Source organism: Bipolaris victoriae, assembly GCF_000527765.1.
Source record: "Bipolaris victoriae FI3 unplaced genomic scaffold scaffold_5, whole genome shotgun sequence".
NCBI lineage: Eukaryota > Fungi > Ascomycota > Dothideomycetes > Pleosporales > Pleosporaceae > Bipolaris > Bipolaris victoriae.
In genome coordinates, this window is record NW_014575387.1 from 86,171 (window position 1) to 101,971 (window position 15,801).

The following is a 15,801-nucleotide window of genomic DNA, read 5'->3' on the forward strand; positions in this document are numbered from 1 at the left end:
CGAACAGTGAAGCCGGCACTCGCCCCTCGTGTTGTGTTGTGGGGTTGGTCCCCTGTATGCGGGAATACGCGTTGGCCTTGGCGTGCATGGGGTTTCCTGACGCCATTCTTGAGAAATTGACGTGAACACCACACCCCCATCAATAACGCCGCCTTCCAGCAACTAATGAAGACTCTAATCAAGCCCATCCAGGAAAACATGTCCAGCTTTCATCCCACAATTGTGATCCTGCATTGCGCTATCTCGGGGGGTTACCTTGAGTGGCTAGCAGATTGTGGTGGTTACAGTGTAGGGTATACATATGGAGGGTTTAGTTCGGTATTGAAGCCACCGATCCCATAGCACCGGCGTCTCTTGAGCTGCCAGACTGCTGCCGAGCCGTGCGTGACGCCATGACTGTCACTGAATGGCAGATCTCGGTTCTGAAGGCAGTGGATTCACAGATAAGAACGACGATGCCCAATCACAGTCCTTCTTGTGTCACTTGGGTACAATTTTCCGGCGCTCCTTGGCCGATTGTAGCTTCGGCAAAGTGATACGTCTGGATCGCTCGAACATGTTGTCAATTCCTGTTGATGTTGCGACATCGTGGCGGCGTCTTGAAGAGAAATGTTTTCGTGTAGGTTAAATACAGTGCCCCGGAGATGCTCGGAGACACCAGATGTGAGTCCCAGAACCCTGATTTCTGTTTGTCAATTGTATTCAGCTGCATCTCTTTTTGGTTACTTTTTCTTAGCCAACAGGCACGATGGCGGAACTAGGTGACGGCAAGAACCAGGTACCCGTGCCCAAACACACTGATTCGGGATCTTCAGATGCGGATTCCAGGGACATTGAGGAGCCATACGGAGATAATGGCGACAACCATGTCTTCAGTGATCCCGTTGTTGCAGAGCATTGGCGAGAAGTCTATGAGCGAAACAAATACGAGAACCGACATCGATTTGATCCAAACTACAAGTGGACATCTGAAGAGGAGGAGCGCCTCGTCCGTAAAGTAAGCAAGGACAACTCATGAGAGTCAGGAAATAAAACGCTGACGGCTTGGCAGCTCGATTTCAGGATTACGTTCTGGGCTTGGCTGATGTTTTGCGCACTGGACTTGAACAGGAAAAATATCAATCGCGCTATCTCCGACAACATGGTAAGCTTGCTTTCTACTCATCCAATTAAAATCACCTAGCTGATAATGCTTGTAGTTGGAAGAATTGAGTAAGTGAGAGAATGAGAGAAACGCACCACAAGTAGCTTACTTTGTTCCAGACATGACCACTAATGACTTCAATTATGGACAAACGGTATTTATCACATTTTCCATCTATTCAATTGTAATTCTAATGCTATATAGATATTCCTCGCTTCGTTCCTTGCAGCGGAGCTTCCGAGTGGCCTCATTAGTAAGGCAATCGGCGCCGATCGATGGATTCCTTTCATCATCTGCGCGTGGTCAATTGTCAGCGCATCTCAGGCAGCAATGAAGTCAAAAGCGGTATACTATGTAATCCGTGGATTGCTAGGATTAGCAATGGGTGGCTTTATCCCCGACATCGTGCTATGGCTTACTTACTACTTCGTACGTGTACGGTTGGTGTCACTCGATAGACGTATTCTAACATTACCCTAGAAATCCAATGAACTCCCGAAGCGTCTGGCTTTCTTCTGGACCGCTCTTAGTACTTGCCAAATTGCTGGATCATTGATTGCAGCTGGTGTCCTGCAAATGCGAGGAATCAACGGCTGGTCAGGGTGGCAATATTTGTATGTTACTAGATCTAATTGTGAGAGCCGATGCTGAGTGGTATGCTAGGTTTCTTATCGAGGGCGTCATCACCTGCTTCATTGGTTTGCTGTCCTGGGGTTTAATGCCTCCTGGTCCCACTCAAACGAAGCACTGGTTCCGAGGCAAGAACGGATGGTTCACTGATCATGAGGAATACATTCTCGTCAACAGAGTCCTCCGTGATGAGTAAGTGGCATAATACGTACCTTTGCTACAGTGCTGACTCTAGTAGCCCTTCCAAAGGTGACATGAACAACCGTCAAGCCGTTGGCATCGGCCATCTTTTGAAATCCTGCTTCGATTGGGAACAGTGGCCGCTCTACATTATTGGCTTGACGGCATACATTCCTCCTGCTCCGCCGAACACATATCTCTCGTACATCCTGCGACAGCTCGGCTTTTCCGTCTTTAAAGCCAACTTGCTCACCATTCCGTCGCAATTCCTGTTTGCCGTGCAACTGCTCATCCTTACCTGGCTTTCCGAGAGAGTAAAGGAGCGAGCCATCATCAGCAGTATTAGTAACATCTGGATTTTCCCGTGGCTGGTTGGCTTAGTAACTTTGCCTGCAAGCGCCAGTCCTTGGATTCGATACGCACTGCTTACTGGACTCCTAAGCTATCCATATTGCCACGCTATCCTTGTGGGCTGGAACGCCAAGAACAGCAATGCAGTCCGGACCCGCGCTGTTTCTGCTGCTCTTTACAACATGTTTGTCCAATCAGGAAACATCATCGCAACGAACATCTACCGCGATGATGATAAGCCACTGTATCGACGCGGCAACAAGATATTGCTTGCGATTTGCTCCTTCAACATCATTTTGTTCTACTTGGTGAAGCTATTCTACATCTGGAGGAACAAAGTCCGAGACAGGAAATGGAATGCGATGACAAAGGAGGAGCAGCAAGATTATTTGTTATCGACAAAAGATGAGGGTATGAAGAGGTTGGATTTCAGATTCGCACATTGATTGGGTAGTATGCCATTATTAATCTCTCGCTTCAAGCAATTCGGAGGTTCCGTTCTCGGGTTTGATGTGTGCGAAGCAACAGGTGGCGATCTGAGTTTTTCATAGGGAGAGTCGCAAGCTTAAACTTGCGACGACGTCCAGCCAGGGTTATGAGACCCAATAGTCTTTGAATCAAAATAAATAGCCAGGTAGCAACGATGCTGGTTTTTTTTGGCACTAGCTCCACGTATCAAGCCCTTCATTCCCTACACCCTGACACATAAAGCTAGCATCCGAGCTCTTTCTTCGTCGACTTACACGCATAACTCCATCGAGCTTCTCCCTCGCACTCTGCTTAATAAACTCACTAGCTTCAAATGCAGATTCGACAAAAGCATCTCGCCAGTGTATTGGGGGTGCATGGTCACGTACCGCCGCGGGTTTTCCTTTTGCCTTCATATCCGCGGCGTTGGTCGCTGGAACGTGCAAAGGTAATGAGAGTGTTTTCTCTACATTGGGCTTTGCACTGGATGTGGTTTCAGATGGATATGGGCCTAGAAGGGCGTCGATGTGCTTGATTGGGAGGGAGACAACATTTGCAGAGCTGCTAATGCCGTCGCATTCTACAGCAATATTTTTAATTGAGCCACTTTTGGAAGCTGTGAGTAGGCCTGGGAATGAAATCTTGGATTTGAGGGTTACTTGGGGAACTGTCAAGTGAAGCCCCTTCCACCGCGGAGAACTCTGGTCAGTCTTGGACTTGAGTTTCTTGGACAAAGTCTTGATATTCTGGGGGCATGTGATGGGGCGAGGTGAAGAAGGAAGACCTGCCTTCGGACCCGGCCTTGATGCTGGTTTAATACGTGGTACTGGAGGTAGTGGCTTGTTCGTATTAATAGCTTTTTCAATGGATATTGGTAATCCCGCGTAGGAATGTACAACCCCAGAGTCTCTTCTTGTACGCGTGTTCATGGTTTCATTTTCATTTTCATTTTCCTCATGCTGTTTATGAGCTGTTCCTGGTAGGGATACCGGAAAAACTACTGCATGCCGATGTGAACGTAGTGGATGATCAGATGCCGGAGATACTGGATACAGGCTCGATACGTCCTGATCAGTTAGCCGATAAAGGGTATATTCCCTATGCTCTTGTTCATGCATTTTCCATGTTGCCCATGCTGGTTGGTTTTCGCCTTCTGGCCCAGAGTTATATATGTTCTTTACAGAGTAATACCGTGGCATAGAACTGTCCCAGGCTTTTTCCTTCTCACTTCTACCTTGTCGCTTCTCCATAGCGGGAGTAAGAGTTTCTAGATTATGGAAATAAAATCCCTCTTGATTACCATAGTTGAGTGATGAGTTTGTAATCTGCCTCTCACGAGTTTCGTGATTTGCTTGTTTTCTTGTCGCATTGTCGCCTTCATCTGCCCACTTGGTGTTTGGCGTGTTTTGCTTGATATTGCTGTCATTTTTTGTTGAGGAATCCATGATCTTCTTGAAGCTGACCATGCTTGTGTATTGGGCTTGCCCGACTGTGATATTAGGAATGTTCCAAATTCGTGTCGTGGGCGTGCCTTTGATCTATCGACAGTCTTACTCGCGAGGGCCCAACCACATAATAATCAGTAGAGCGGTATGATATTGTATAGGAACTAGAATAGAAGAGCAAGATTTCTTCCTTACAAGATGATCTAAGCGTGAATGACGCTGTGAAGTTTGAGACAAAGGGCCGCATGATGAAACCCCGCCGCAAGCCAACCGGATTCTGTTCAATTTGGTGGCAAGAACAATGAGACAAACATTTTTCAAATGGTGAATGTAACTTTTTTTGGCCCACACTGGATGCTTTTCACTGTGAAGTCTAGCTCGAACGCACACTTCGGAGTCAGAAAAAATGCAGAAGTCTAATCGCTCAGAAATATCTACTTAGACGAGCAATAATTCCTGCAGTCACTTCATGTGTATCTTCCGAAGCTATACACAACACCAGCGTCTCACAACAGATTCAGTCGTGCCTGCTCTATATTGTAGAAAGAGTAAAATTGTTACCAGTGCCCATCTGGGAATCAATTCATATAAGCCGCCACACGCCTTCCATTCTAAGAAAAGATAAAAGGAAAACAAACAGTTTCGATCCCTAGTGCGGCGCAAAGGTCCTCGTTTCACTTATTGCTGCCTTACCCTTCTCCAGATACGTGAGCTAAGGAAATAGACCACCTGTTAGTTGGTCAGCACTCATCAATAGTGAATGTTACATTGACGGTTGACAAACGCCTGAACTGGCTATACCCACACGTGATTCCAAGCCCACCTTTGCTGTCAAGTCATTTCCTACGTTCATCGCCCCCTTCAGCTGCGGCGGGTGGAACATACACCAGGCATACATCGAAATGGCAGCCTTAAGGTCGCTCAATCTAGTTAGCTCAACTGGGCGCTCTTACATATTCAAAAGGCTGATTCAGGAAAGACCACATGTTGGTCGCGTTTGGCTAGCGTCGTTCGAGCCACCTCCCATATCGTACTTGCTCTGATAACTAATGCCTCTAAAGGTCCAGAAATGAAAACTTCATACTGAAGGACATACCTAAAAACATGGTTTCGGGCTTCAACGAGGAAATCCGACCGAGGCTTCCTCACACTCCTCGCGTACGACTGCCAGTAGATACTATACCAGATCGACCCATACTCGTGTACGAATACCTAGATCAAGACCTCCTAAATCTGGTTCAAGGTCAGGTATCGGTACGAGCTCGAAAACAAATTCTCAAAGCCATCTTGGAAGGTATTGCGGATTTGCACGACCGCGACATTGTCCATTTAGGTAAGCATCAAACTTGCTTTCTAGGAGCACAACAAGGAAGGATCGGAATGAGGAAGTCGCTAAGGCAGCGATCGATACTAACCTGTAGATATGTGGGTGCAGGAAAGTATCAGGTGATCTAACTGGAAGGGCACAAGTAGGGGATTCCTTTTCTTTTCTTTACTCACCTTCCATCAGATTGCCCAGAAGCTGACTTATCAAGTGTTATGCGGCCCCAAGTTCATCCCTGTATCTTCGCTGTCTTTTTCACAAACTGCTCCATTGTAATTCACCTCAATCAGCTTTAAATACTACTCCTCTCATCCTTCAGGTCAAGGCTAACTAGGATACCAAGATCCTTATTCCTGACTAGGGCTAAATCATGTGATGAACATCAGTCTTTGCGTAGAGCCAATGCAGCGAAAGGGATAATTATGTGAGGTTCGATTGTTCCTGTCAAGTGATATTATGTCGAGAGATGAACCATGTTTAGCGGTCCACGGACCAACAGAGTAGTAACACTACTAAGTACTGCCACGGTAGGTCCGCGGTACATCAAGTATCTGGAAACATTTGCAATTTGTCAATAGGTTTGTCATTGAATACCGTTGTTCAACTAATAAAGTGGGATGAAGCGCATGTTAAGTGGCTGAGCCTGCCATCTGCAGGGTGGCATCACGCCACATTTCGCCTGCCTAGCTCTTGGCAACGTAGAACAACGGACGACTACACGAGCCTACCTACGGGAAGTGTATATAACATTCAGATTCTTTCCCTAGCTCTTCTTGCTTATATCCCTTTTACCTGCCATACCCGGACCGAGAAAAACAACGTATATTTGCTTTTTCCCACAACCACTCCAGGCCTCTTGCCAATTCCTACTCCAAACCAATAAAGAACATCACCACCATCAACAACACCAACTCAACATCCAAAAAGAGACGATAAAACAATGACCCAACCCAAACTCAAAACCACAATCGCCATCCTCGGCTGCGGCGACGTAGGCTCCACCCTCGCCTACACCCTCATCCTGCAACCCATCTGCTCCGAAGTCCTCCTCGTAGACCTCAAGCAATCCCTCCTCGAAGCCCAAGTCCGTGACCTCTCCGACGCCACCTACCGTGGCGGAAGCGGCGTCCGCGTGCGTGCCGCCACGCACGCCGAAGCCGGGCAAGCAGACATTGTCGTCATTACCGCTGGCGCCAAGCAGAAGACCGGTGAATCGCGCCTCTCACTCTTGAGTCGCAACCTGCACATCTTAGAAAGCATATTCGGTGCCATGGCACCGATGAATCCACATACGATTCTGCTGCTTGTGGCGAATCCCGTGGATATCCTAACGTATTTTGCGAGGAAGATGAGTGGGTTGCCCGAGAGCCAGGTGTTGGGGACGGGGACAAGTCTGGATTCGGCGAGGTTAAGGGGAGTGCTGGCGGAGAAGGCGGAGGTCGCGCCGAATAGTATTGATGCGTATGTTCTGGGGGAGCATGGGGATAGTCAGTTTGTGAGTTTCTTCATTCTTCTTCTTCTTTCTTACTTTGGCCACTATCAAAAGCAAAAAACTACTCAATCATCACCATCACGTCCCTTACCCGGATACAAGAACGAGTACTAGATTTTTTGGAAGCGAAAAGGATGCTAGGATATAAAACGATACTAACTTCCAACAGATCGCCTGGTCCTCCGCCACAATCGGCACAACACCTCTCGCCCTCGCCCTTCCCCCCTCAACCCTAACTGAAGAATTCAAAGCCAGCATCTCAGACCACACACGCGGTGCGGCGGGTGCCATCATCGCCGCAAAAGGCTGCACCGCTTTCGGCATCGGCAACATCGCCGCTAGCATCTGCAAGTACATCTTATTCGACTCACGTTCCGTGCGCCCACTGTCATTCTACCAGCCAGATCTAGGCTGCTGTCTTAGCATGCCGGCGGTGATAGGTAGAAAAGGCATTATACGCGCGATGCCGATCGAGCTGGACGATGATGAGCGAGAGAAGTTAACGGCGTGCGCAAAGGGCTTGAGAAGAGTGATTGACGGGGCCGAGAAGGAAGTAAGTGCGGATCGGGCGTTGGAGGAGGCGTTGAAGCAGGATAAGGGGGCTTGAACAATTTTATGCCTCCAAAATCCCCAAAATTGTATGTATTTCTAGATACAAAGAAGAAAGGGGTGTTTACAACAATGAATCAACAACATGCTACTAAACCCCCAAATGTCCTCTTAGCTTCTCCAAAACCCCAGCAACGACCTTCTCATTCTTGCCCTCCTGTCTCTTGCTCTCCCGCGTAGCTACCTTTTCGAGCTGCTTCGCAACATCCTTGTTCCCTGCATCCATCCAGTACGCTTCGGAACGCTCTACAAATCGCACAAAAGCCTCAAGCACAACTTCCTTGCCATCCCAACTCTTCCCACTGAGTGCCTTATCCAACACAGGCCAGATCGTCTTCGCAGTCGCAGCATCAATCTTCTCGCTACCAACCGCATTCGTAATTTGCAGCACGCAATGCGCGACCGTCTTGGCAGCCGTGTGCTTGATAGCCCACTGTCGACTCTCGAGATGCGTGTCTGAAAGCGCGAGGATTTCCTTTAGGTACAAAGCTACAGCGCGGGGTCCAGCGACATGGTCGTCCCATGTTTCGCCGAAGCTCTTACGAATTTGCTCTTCCGAGTCGTGTTTAGCGAGGAAGATGAAAGGCAGGAAGTCTGCGGCGAAAGAGTTGAAGCGATCGGTTGCGTGGGAGCTTATGGCGCGCATTATGTCTGCGGCTAGTAAACGGTTTCTGTCGCTGTTTTCCTCAGACTCGAAGTAGAGTTTGTTGACGAAGGCGAAGGTGGAGAGAATTTGCTTGTCGGATGCTAGGCGTGCGAGATAACCTGCTGCTGCTGCGTACGAGGAGCTGACTGTTTCGTTGCGGTCGTGGATTTGCTTCTGGATTAGCTTGAGGAATCCGTCGGCGTAGGGGTTGAAAAGGAAGCGATGGCGAGTGGCGAGTGTGACGAGTACTCGTGAGCATCCTACTTTTGATGGAAGACCGACTGCGTTCTTCATGGCGGCTTCGATACGTGGGACTAGTGCAGCCATAGTGTCTGCATCTGCAAGGTCGAGACAGCGCTCTACAGATTCTGTCAATGGCGACTGGCGTACGCTGGCGAGGCGCATGTCGTCAATTTTTTGCTCTGTAAGGTTGTATTTGCTGGCGTTGAGATGAACGTAGTTGACTGCTTCTGGTTCCAGACTGCTGAGCAAGCCGAGTAGGCGCTCGACTAGTTCAGGTACATGTGGATTGAGTGTCTTTGCGTTGCTCTTCTTCACAATTTGAAGGAGAGTGTGTACGGAGAAGAGACGAACTTCCTCAGCCGACGACTCCAGACCGGAGTTTGAAAAGAGGAAAGGTATGACACGCTCAAGCTGAACGGTCGCAGACTTCAATGATGAATCTCCAGCTTCCAAAGAGCGGGTTAAAATACCAGTAAGGACACGAGCAAGGGACGCTGCAGCCACACGGACTGTTTCTTTGATATCGTCCAGGACCTTGAATGTCTTTTCCCAGATGGCGTCAAGGTACTTCTCGTACTGCAAAATATTGTTAGCTTAGGCACCACAATAGATATGAATGCTCACCTTGTCAATACTACGTCCTTGTACCAGATCTGCAATGGCTGCACAAGAAGCCTGGCGAACTCGCCACTCTTTTGTGAGGATGCTGACAAGAAGATCGTCCATGATTGCATCAAAATGCTTGTCTATCGTTGCCGAAGAGTCCTTGACAAGGGCATTCCAGATGTCGTTCATCGAACGTTGCACATTAGTGTTGGGATCGAACCTAGATATTGGTCAGCAGCACTTCTTCATAGTTGTCTCTCACAGTTCATACCTATATCGATACAGCTTCGGGTATAGTTTTGGATTTGATGCAAGGTAGCCATCGACGCTTGAGTCCGAGAAAATGTTGCTTAGTCCAAATCGTCCAAACGCAGCTCGACTAGACCAGATAGAATTGTTTGAAGCCATAGACATGAAACGATAAACCAAGCTCGAGTCACCCACTTCGGCTGCCAAGTTCAAGATATCCTTGTAGGTTGTAATAGACCCGTCGCCAGTGGGTAATGCGCCGGGCTCGAAGAGCTGCGTGTCGTCTGTGACGGTACCCGCCATCTTCGACTTGTTGTCTGAAAATGAACCGACCAAGTCACGGACAAGGTCATCCTTCAGCTGCCGGTCTCCCTTTTCATAGACCAATCCAAGTCCTCGCGAGGCCGCCTCTTGTACAACCTCATCGCGGTCAGAAAGACAGTTTTTGAATGCGACCTGGCATTGCCCAAGATAACCCTGCATCTCAGGCTTGTGTCCGCAGTACTGGAGTAGACACAGTAACCATATCACCGACGCTTTCTTGAGGGATGGTTTCGTCTGCACACAGCCCTTCAAGGTCTTTTCCAGTACAACTCCAAGTGTCTTTTCCCGTTTGGGTCCAGATGGCGTTTTGAGGGGTGCATCCCATGGCTCTACGGGCTGGTTCGGATCCAAGACATCTAGCTCGGCAGTCAAAGCTTTCGATTCCCAGCCGCTTGCGAGACAGCTCAACGCCTCGCCTACCGAGAAGTGAACCTCTGGTTGACGCACCTCATGAAGCTCGTACAATTTGTCTTGTATGGCCTTGTAATCGGATGCATCATCCGAGCCGGGCTCTGCTTCCTCAGTGATCATAGACAAATGACCCAATGCCAGTATCGCACTGGTGGTGCCTGTCTTAGCAGAGTCATAAATATGCTGGGCGATATCTTCAACTTTGGCGTGTTTAGAAAGCAGTGATGGGGTGATCACATAGAAGAGACTAAGCTGATCGATGCAACTAAAGGCTGCATTCTTCAGTGTCGCATCTCGAGACTCCTGCATGATGGCAACCAGGGAGCGAACCAGCTGATGGACAGGATGATCATCCGTGATGACTGGGGATGCGGCGTTCTCCCTCCAAAATCTTCTACTGTAGTAGTAGCCGAGTGCCAGGATAATGCCACTGATTTGATTGATATCAGCACCAATCGCTGTCTTCCAAGTGTCCAACTTTTCAAAGAAGGCGACTTGCTCACTTTGTAGTGCAGTTTGATCAGCACTCTCATGTGACGCTAACAGGCCGTATGCGTGCGCAGCAGCAAGACGCCGTGCTGGATTATTTGACATGATAGATCGTCGCAGTTCACGGAAGTCCTGAACAACCTTTGCTTGTACCCAATGTTTCTGTGGGAGCAAGGAAAGTATTCGCACAAACGTGGTGCCTATATCTCCAATGTCGCTGACATCGTCTCGTGTGAGCCTATCGAAGCTAGCGCGCAATAACACTGCCAGAGAGCGGGCGTGGGCGTCGTTTGCTGCGTATGCGCGAAATGCTTGCCGAGCGCGCATATCTGTAGTCATCTGCGTATCAAGCTTTCTCTCCCAATCTTCTGGGATATCCTGATCTATACCTTTCTCAACCAAAGCAGATTGCATAGCGACGCTAGAGCAAAAGCTGATGACGGTCGGGAGGGTACTTGGGAATTCTTGTTGGAAGTATCTAACTTGGACAAGAGGGTCTTCTGACGGGTCGATTTCCATCGCGTCGGCATCTTGCCCTTGTTGCGCAATGACAAAGTTGACCAGTTTGTCAAAGTCTGGAAAAACCAATTTGGTCTGCTCGCGCTCACCTGGTGGAGTGTTGGACATTCTGAACCAATAGGGGTCAAGGCCTCGCCTTCCTTCCTCTATCAATTCGTGTCGATCGTTTGGACCCCCGCTAACAGCAAGGATGTCTATCCATCGCGCAAGGACGTCTGCGTAGGGAAGGCAGCGATTCGCGAAACGTGTGGCGACATAACGAGTACTTCTCGTGAATCTGTCCGAGGCTGGTGTATTTTCCTGATCTACAGTAGCATATCGGAGCAGTATTTGTCTGAACCTGGGCATAATTGAAGCATCGAACGGTTTTGAGAACGCTCCAAGCACAGAAGAAAGGGCCTCTTCTATACTAACCGCCACATCTTTGCCAGCTGAATCTTCACGTAATGATCGGAACAGAAACTCCAGAAGATCAAGCGATGGCTCCAATAGTATTTTTTCTGGGGCAGCTTTGGCCAAGAGTCCAATGGTTTCATAGCCGTAGCCCCGAAGCTCCATATCTTGGTCGCGATCTGGGGTTGGCCAGCCTTGGTCTTGAATGAAAGCCCTCAGATTTCCAACAAGACTCTCAGCAACTTGAGATAAATCCGATACTGCTCCACGTCGGGCGACAAAGTTGACAAGAGAAAATATAGCTGAGCGGAACTTCGAAGCTTCTCTTCCAGCGGTTTTGTTGGTCGCATTCAGCTCAGGCGAGAGGAGGCCTTCTTCAACAATCCTTGCTATTTGTCGTGGGTACGTTGTGCATTTCACAGACTTGGAGAGCACAGTTAAGATCTTGATGCGCAACGGTGTCTTTACGGGAAGCGACCCGCCAGCTGAACTAGAGCCGAAGTAGAGTTCGAATAAACTCTCTACAAGTTCCGGTTGTTCCATATCTTTGGATAACATGACGCGCTTCAAAGTATCCTCGCCAACCTCAGATATCCGGGAGTTGGTATCAGCAGATGCAAATAGTGCCGGCAAGAACTTTTCGTCATCATTGAACAACCCACTTGCCATGAGTCGCGCAACTAAGGCTTTTGATTCAGGCAGATTCAGACCGGCATCTGCACTAGGATCCCAAGCATCTGGCTTTCCTTGAAGTGTAAGGAACTTGTATTCTTCAGACGAAAGCCCAGGACACTTTAAAGATGCGGTATCTTGCGGGTTGCTTGTTCGAACAATAGTCAACAAAAGTAGTTTTCCAAACCACTTGGATAAAAATTGCGCGTCATCATCGGAGAGACCCAATTTGGCTCTCAGCTCGTCGTCTTCTTTACTACCTCGGAGAGGTAATTTGAAGAGGACCAAAAGGCGCAGAATAAGATGAAACAGTTGAGAGGTATGTTGTTCAGATTTCTCGTAATCCTTGGCGATACCTTGAAGTAATACCGGGAGAAGTTCCAACCGTTCAGCTACGGAAAGACGCGATATGCCCTGTTGAATGTACAGGATGTCGAAATGCCGAATGAGGGCGACATGCCCATGTTCTTTGTACTGCTTTAGAAGAGCACTCACTGGGAGCTTGATATCTCTGTATGATTGTGTCAGCTAAAAGATCTCGGCGATTATATTGAACAAGAGATGCGTACTGTGATTTGATGCGCGTATTGATGTGTTGGCAAATGGAAATGACCTAGGAAACCCGCTATCAGCGGCGACCAAGGGAAACAGGGGCCACAGAATGTGTTCATGATCAAGTCTCTTACCTTATTGCGCACAGCAGCACTTTCCGACCCGAGCTTCAATAGCAGCGGCGGAAGATAGGTCTTGAGCAAGTCTTCAAGTTTCTTGTCTGAGCTGGCAAGTGCTATGCGCATCTCAACCTTTCCCACCAGCGAAAGCTCTTTGGCTTCTGGAGTTAGCTCTGCCGCCATGTTGAAAATCGGCTGGCGTGTGGTAGTGGTGATGCAGACGCAAACGGCTTTTTTTGGCGATCAAACCAGAGGCCTAAATATGGCAAAGACGACAGGCAGAAACGGAGGACGTGTCCTGTCGGCTGGCGAGAAAGACGGACGACCCGACGGGGATAGAGGCCAAGAGGGGCGTAGTGTATTCGCGGTGATTGCCACATGTCGTGTATCGGACATTCACCAGTGAGGCGACAGGGGTCTGCCGCACGGGGTCCCGAATGACGCACTCGCCGCTGCCTGCATTAGTTGTGGACAAACGCACCGCGTCTTCGACGTGATTCTCTTACAGTCGACGTCTCTTACTCTAATTCCCTCCTACAACCACATCCAGAACTGCAATTCGCCTCCTTTGGTGACAGTTTGCCCCGCGACGGTTTCTGTGTACCGGAACAGCCAAACAAGCCGAGCTTGTGCCTGTCACCATCCGCCCAGCAGTCATATCGACACGCACCGCACACAAACCTCACCTTGTGCAGTGCATCCGCTCTTACCGAAGGATCTCCTTTACTTGTACATTATCACCCCTTTGCGTGGGTACAGGGTGTCCGGTTATTGTTGATCGGAAAGTTTGAAAGGTACATAGTACTCTGCCCCGCCACGGTTTACTTGCACCTCAATCGCAACCGCCACACGGAATTTCTCAGCGTCCTCCCTTGTAACCTCACACTCCAGACCCAAGCAGCCTCCGCGGAATAGCTTTCCGTACTCGCAAAGCATTTCATTTATTGCGCCAGACCCTCAGACACACGGCCCTACGCCCGGTATTTCTCGTTAGACGTAATCACTGGCGAGCAAAACGCAAACACGCGCCCAAGATGGATGAGGAATCCGTGCTCAATTTCTGCAGCATCACTTCGTGTGATCCTGAAAAGGCTGCGCAGTATCTGCGCTTGACCGATGGCAACTTTGAGCAGGCTATACAACTCTTCTTCGATGCCCCGGGGCTCGACTTCACTCCATCCGCACCATCACAACCTGCCCCAGCCGCCACCGCACAGAATCCTATAAATATCGATTCCGACGATGACATGGACTTCGATGCCACTCCTTCGGGCACAAACCAGCCTTCAAGAAGTCAACCTGGTGTCGAGGACGACGAGGCCATGGCGCGGCGGTTACAAGAGGAGATGTACGGCGGTGGTGGACCTGGAGGAGCTGGCGTCGACGAAGTTCGCGCGCCTATGCAACGGACGACAGAGACCCTGGTCGGTCCTGGCTCCAATTGGGGCCCTGCCGACGAAGAGGAGGATATAGATGCTCTAGTGCAAGAACAGCTGGCTCGTCGCCGAACTGGTATGCCGCACTTCTCGCATGCCGCTTTCACAATTGACTGACCCATTCAAATTTAGGCCGCGCTGGTATCTTCAACCAACACACAACCCACACGAACGTCTGGGACGCTAGCACAGATTCGAGCACGCGGCGACGAGAACTCGCGACCGCAACGGGAGGTGCGTCCGAGCAGTCTTCTAAGATGAACATGCTCGCAGAGCTATTCCGGCCACCATTTGAAATAATGTATCAGGGCTCGTGGGAGAAGGCACGCGACATGGGCAAGGATGAAGAGAAGTGGCTCCTCGTTAACATTCAGGATCCTGCAATCTTCGACTGCCAGCGACTGAACAGAGACATCTGGAAGAACGAAGACATCAAAGCGACTGTCCGCGAGAACTTCATCTTCCTGCAGTACGCAAAGGACGATCAGCGTGGACAACAGTACATGAACTACTACTTCCACGCTCGCGACAGCTCAGATGCTTACCCACACATCGCCATTGTCGACCCTCGAACTGGTGAACAGGTCAAAGTATGGTCAGGCCCACCGATACCCGAGGCCGTCGAGTTCCACGCCCAGCTTCACGAGTTCCTCGACCGCTACAGCTTGAATGTCAATGCGAAGAACCCAGTGGCGAAGCGAAAGTCAGAGTCGAAGAAAAAGGACGTCAACCGCATGACTGAGGAGGAGATGTTAGAGATGGCACTGCAAAACAGCTTGGAGAATGGCAAAGGCCCACAGGAAGACGATCCGGATGCTCTCACTAAATCGACCGACAACATCAAGGGCAAGGGCAAGGCCGAAGAAGCTGCACCAGAGCCAGAGCCAGAGGCTGCTCCGTCAAATCCAGCCTTTGCCGCCATTTCCGCACAAGCTCCTCACACAGAGCCTACAGTTACCGACCCAAAGGTAACCACACGCATCCAGTTCCGAGGCCCATCAGGTCGACCCATTGTCCGCCGATTCAACCTCGCAGATCCTGTACGCCGCGTGTACGAATGGATCAAGTCTGATGTACCCTGGGAGGGCAAGCAAGGCGCCGAGTTTGATCTTTCTTTCATGGGCAAGAACCTTATCGAGCATCTGGACGAAACGGTCGAAGCTGCTGGTCTTAAGGGCGCAAGTGTCATGGTTGAGTTCATGGACAGCGAGTAAGGGGCTCTGTTGAGAGACGACTTGCGTATAGGAATGGATTTCACTATGCACAAGAATATGCTCTCAGATTGAAGAAATGGAGGACATTAGGACGACAGACGAGACGCAATTAGAGCCTTATCCTATGGCTCTTGTTCCAAACATACCTACATTACTGGCGCGGTCTCCCCCTGTATAGATTCTTTTTTGATGATTCACTACCGATACGTAGTCAATACCCGTGCATTGTTTGCAAATACAGCTACCTCTTTCTGTACCCATCAATGGAACCAGTGCTTCGGACTG

The 15,801-nt window shown here is 49.4% G+C and overlaps 5 protein-coding genes across 5 annotated transcripts; 3 read left to right on the top strand and 2 right to left on the bottom strand.

Moving 5' to 3' along the window:
• Window positions 1-748: 748 nt before the first annotated feature.
• On the top strand, window positions 749-2,751 carry COCVIDRAFT_86257 (hypothetical protein; the record flags this gene model as incomplete). Its single annotated transcript, XM_014706027.1, has 8 exons — window positions 749-997; window positions 1,052-1,144; window positions 1,200-1,212; window positions 1,264-1,298; window positions 1,349-1,573; window positions 1,625-1,758; window positions 1,808-1,966; window positions 2,013-2,751. 8 exons carry the CDS (start codon window positions 749-751, stop codon window positions 2,749-2,751), a joined length of 1,647 nt encoding a protein of 548 aa, XP_014561513.1.
• A 216-nt stretch (window positions 2,752-2,967) lies between these two features.
• Window positions 2,968-4,239, bottom strand: COCVIDRAFT_11878 (hypothetical protein; the record flags this gene model as incomplete). The annotated part of the gene is made up of 1 exon (XM_014705941.1): window positions 2,968-4,239. The coding sequence occupies one exon, from the start codon at window positions 4,237-4,239 to the stop codon at window positions 2,968-2,970; it is 1,272 nt and encodes a 423-aa protein (XP_014561427.1).
• Window positions 4,240-6,482: 2,243 nt separating this feature from the next.
• Window positions 6,483-7,641, top strand: COCVIDRAFT_33477 (hypothetical protein; the record flags this gene model as incomplete). The annotated part of the gene is made up of 2 exons (XM_014706028.1): window positions 6,483-7,037; window positions 7,204-7,641. 2 exons carry the CDS (start codon window positions 6,483-6,485, stop codon window positions 7,639-7,641), a joined length of 993 nt encoding a protein of 330 aa, XP_014561514.1.
• Window positions 7,642-7,734: 93 nt separating this feature from the next.
• On the bottom strand, window positions 7,735-13,049 carry COCVIDRAFT_86419 (hypothetical protein; the record flags this gene model as incomplete). Its single annotated transcript, XM_014706029.1, has 5 exons — window positions 7,735-9,108; window positions 9,157-9,358; window positions 9,410-12,706; window positions 12,765-12,808; window positions 12,882-13,049. The coding sequence occupies 5 exons, from the start codon at window positions 13,047-13,049 to the stop codon at window positions 7,735-7,737; spliced, it is 5,085 nt and encodes a 1,694-aa protein (XP_014561515.1).
• Window positions 13,050-13,900: 851 nt separating this feature from the next.
• On the top strand, window positions 13,901-15,516 carry COCVIDRAFT_11881 (hypothetical protein; the record flags this gene model as incomplete). The annotated part of the gene is made up of 2 exons (XM_014705942.1): window positions 13,901-14,378; window positions 14,435-15,516. The coding sequence occupies 2 exons, from the start codon at window positions 13,901-13,903 to the stop codon at window positions 15,514-15,516; spliced, it is 1,560 nt and encodes a 519-aa protein (XP_014561428.1).
• Between the last annotated feature and the right edge of the window lie 285 nt (window positions 15,517-15,801).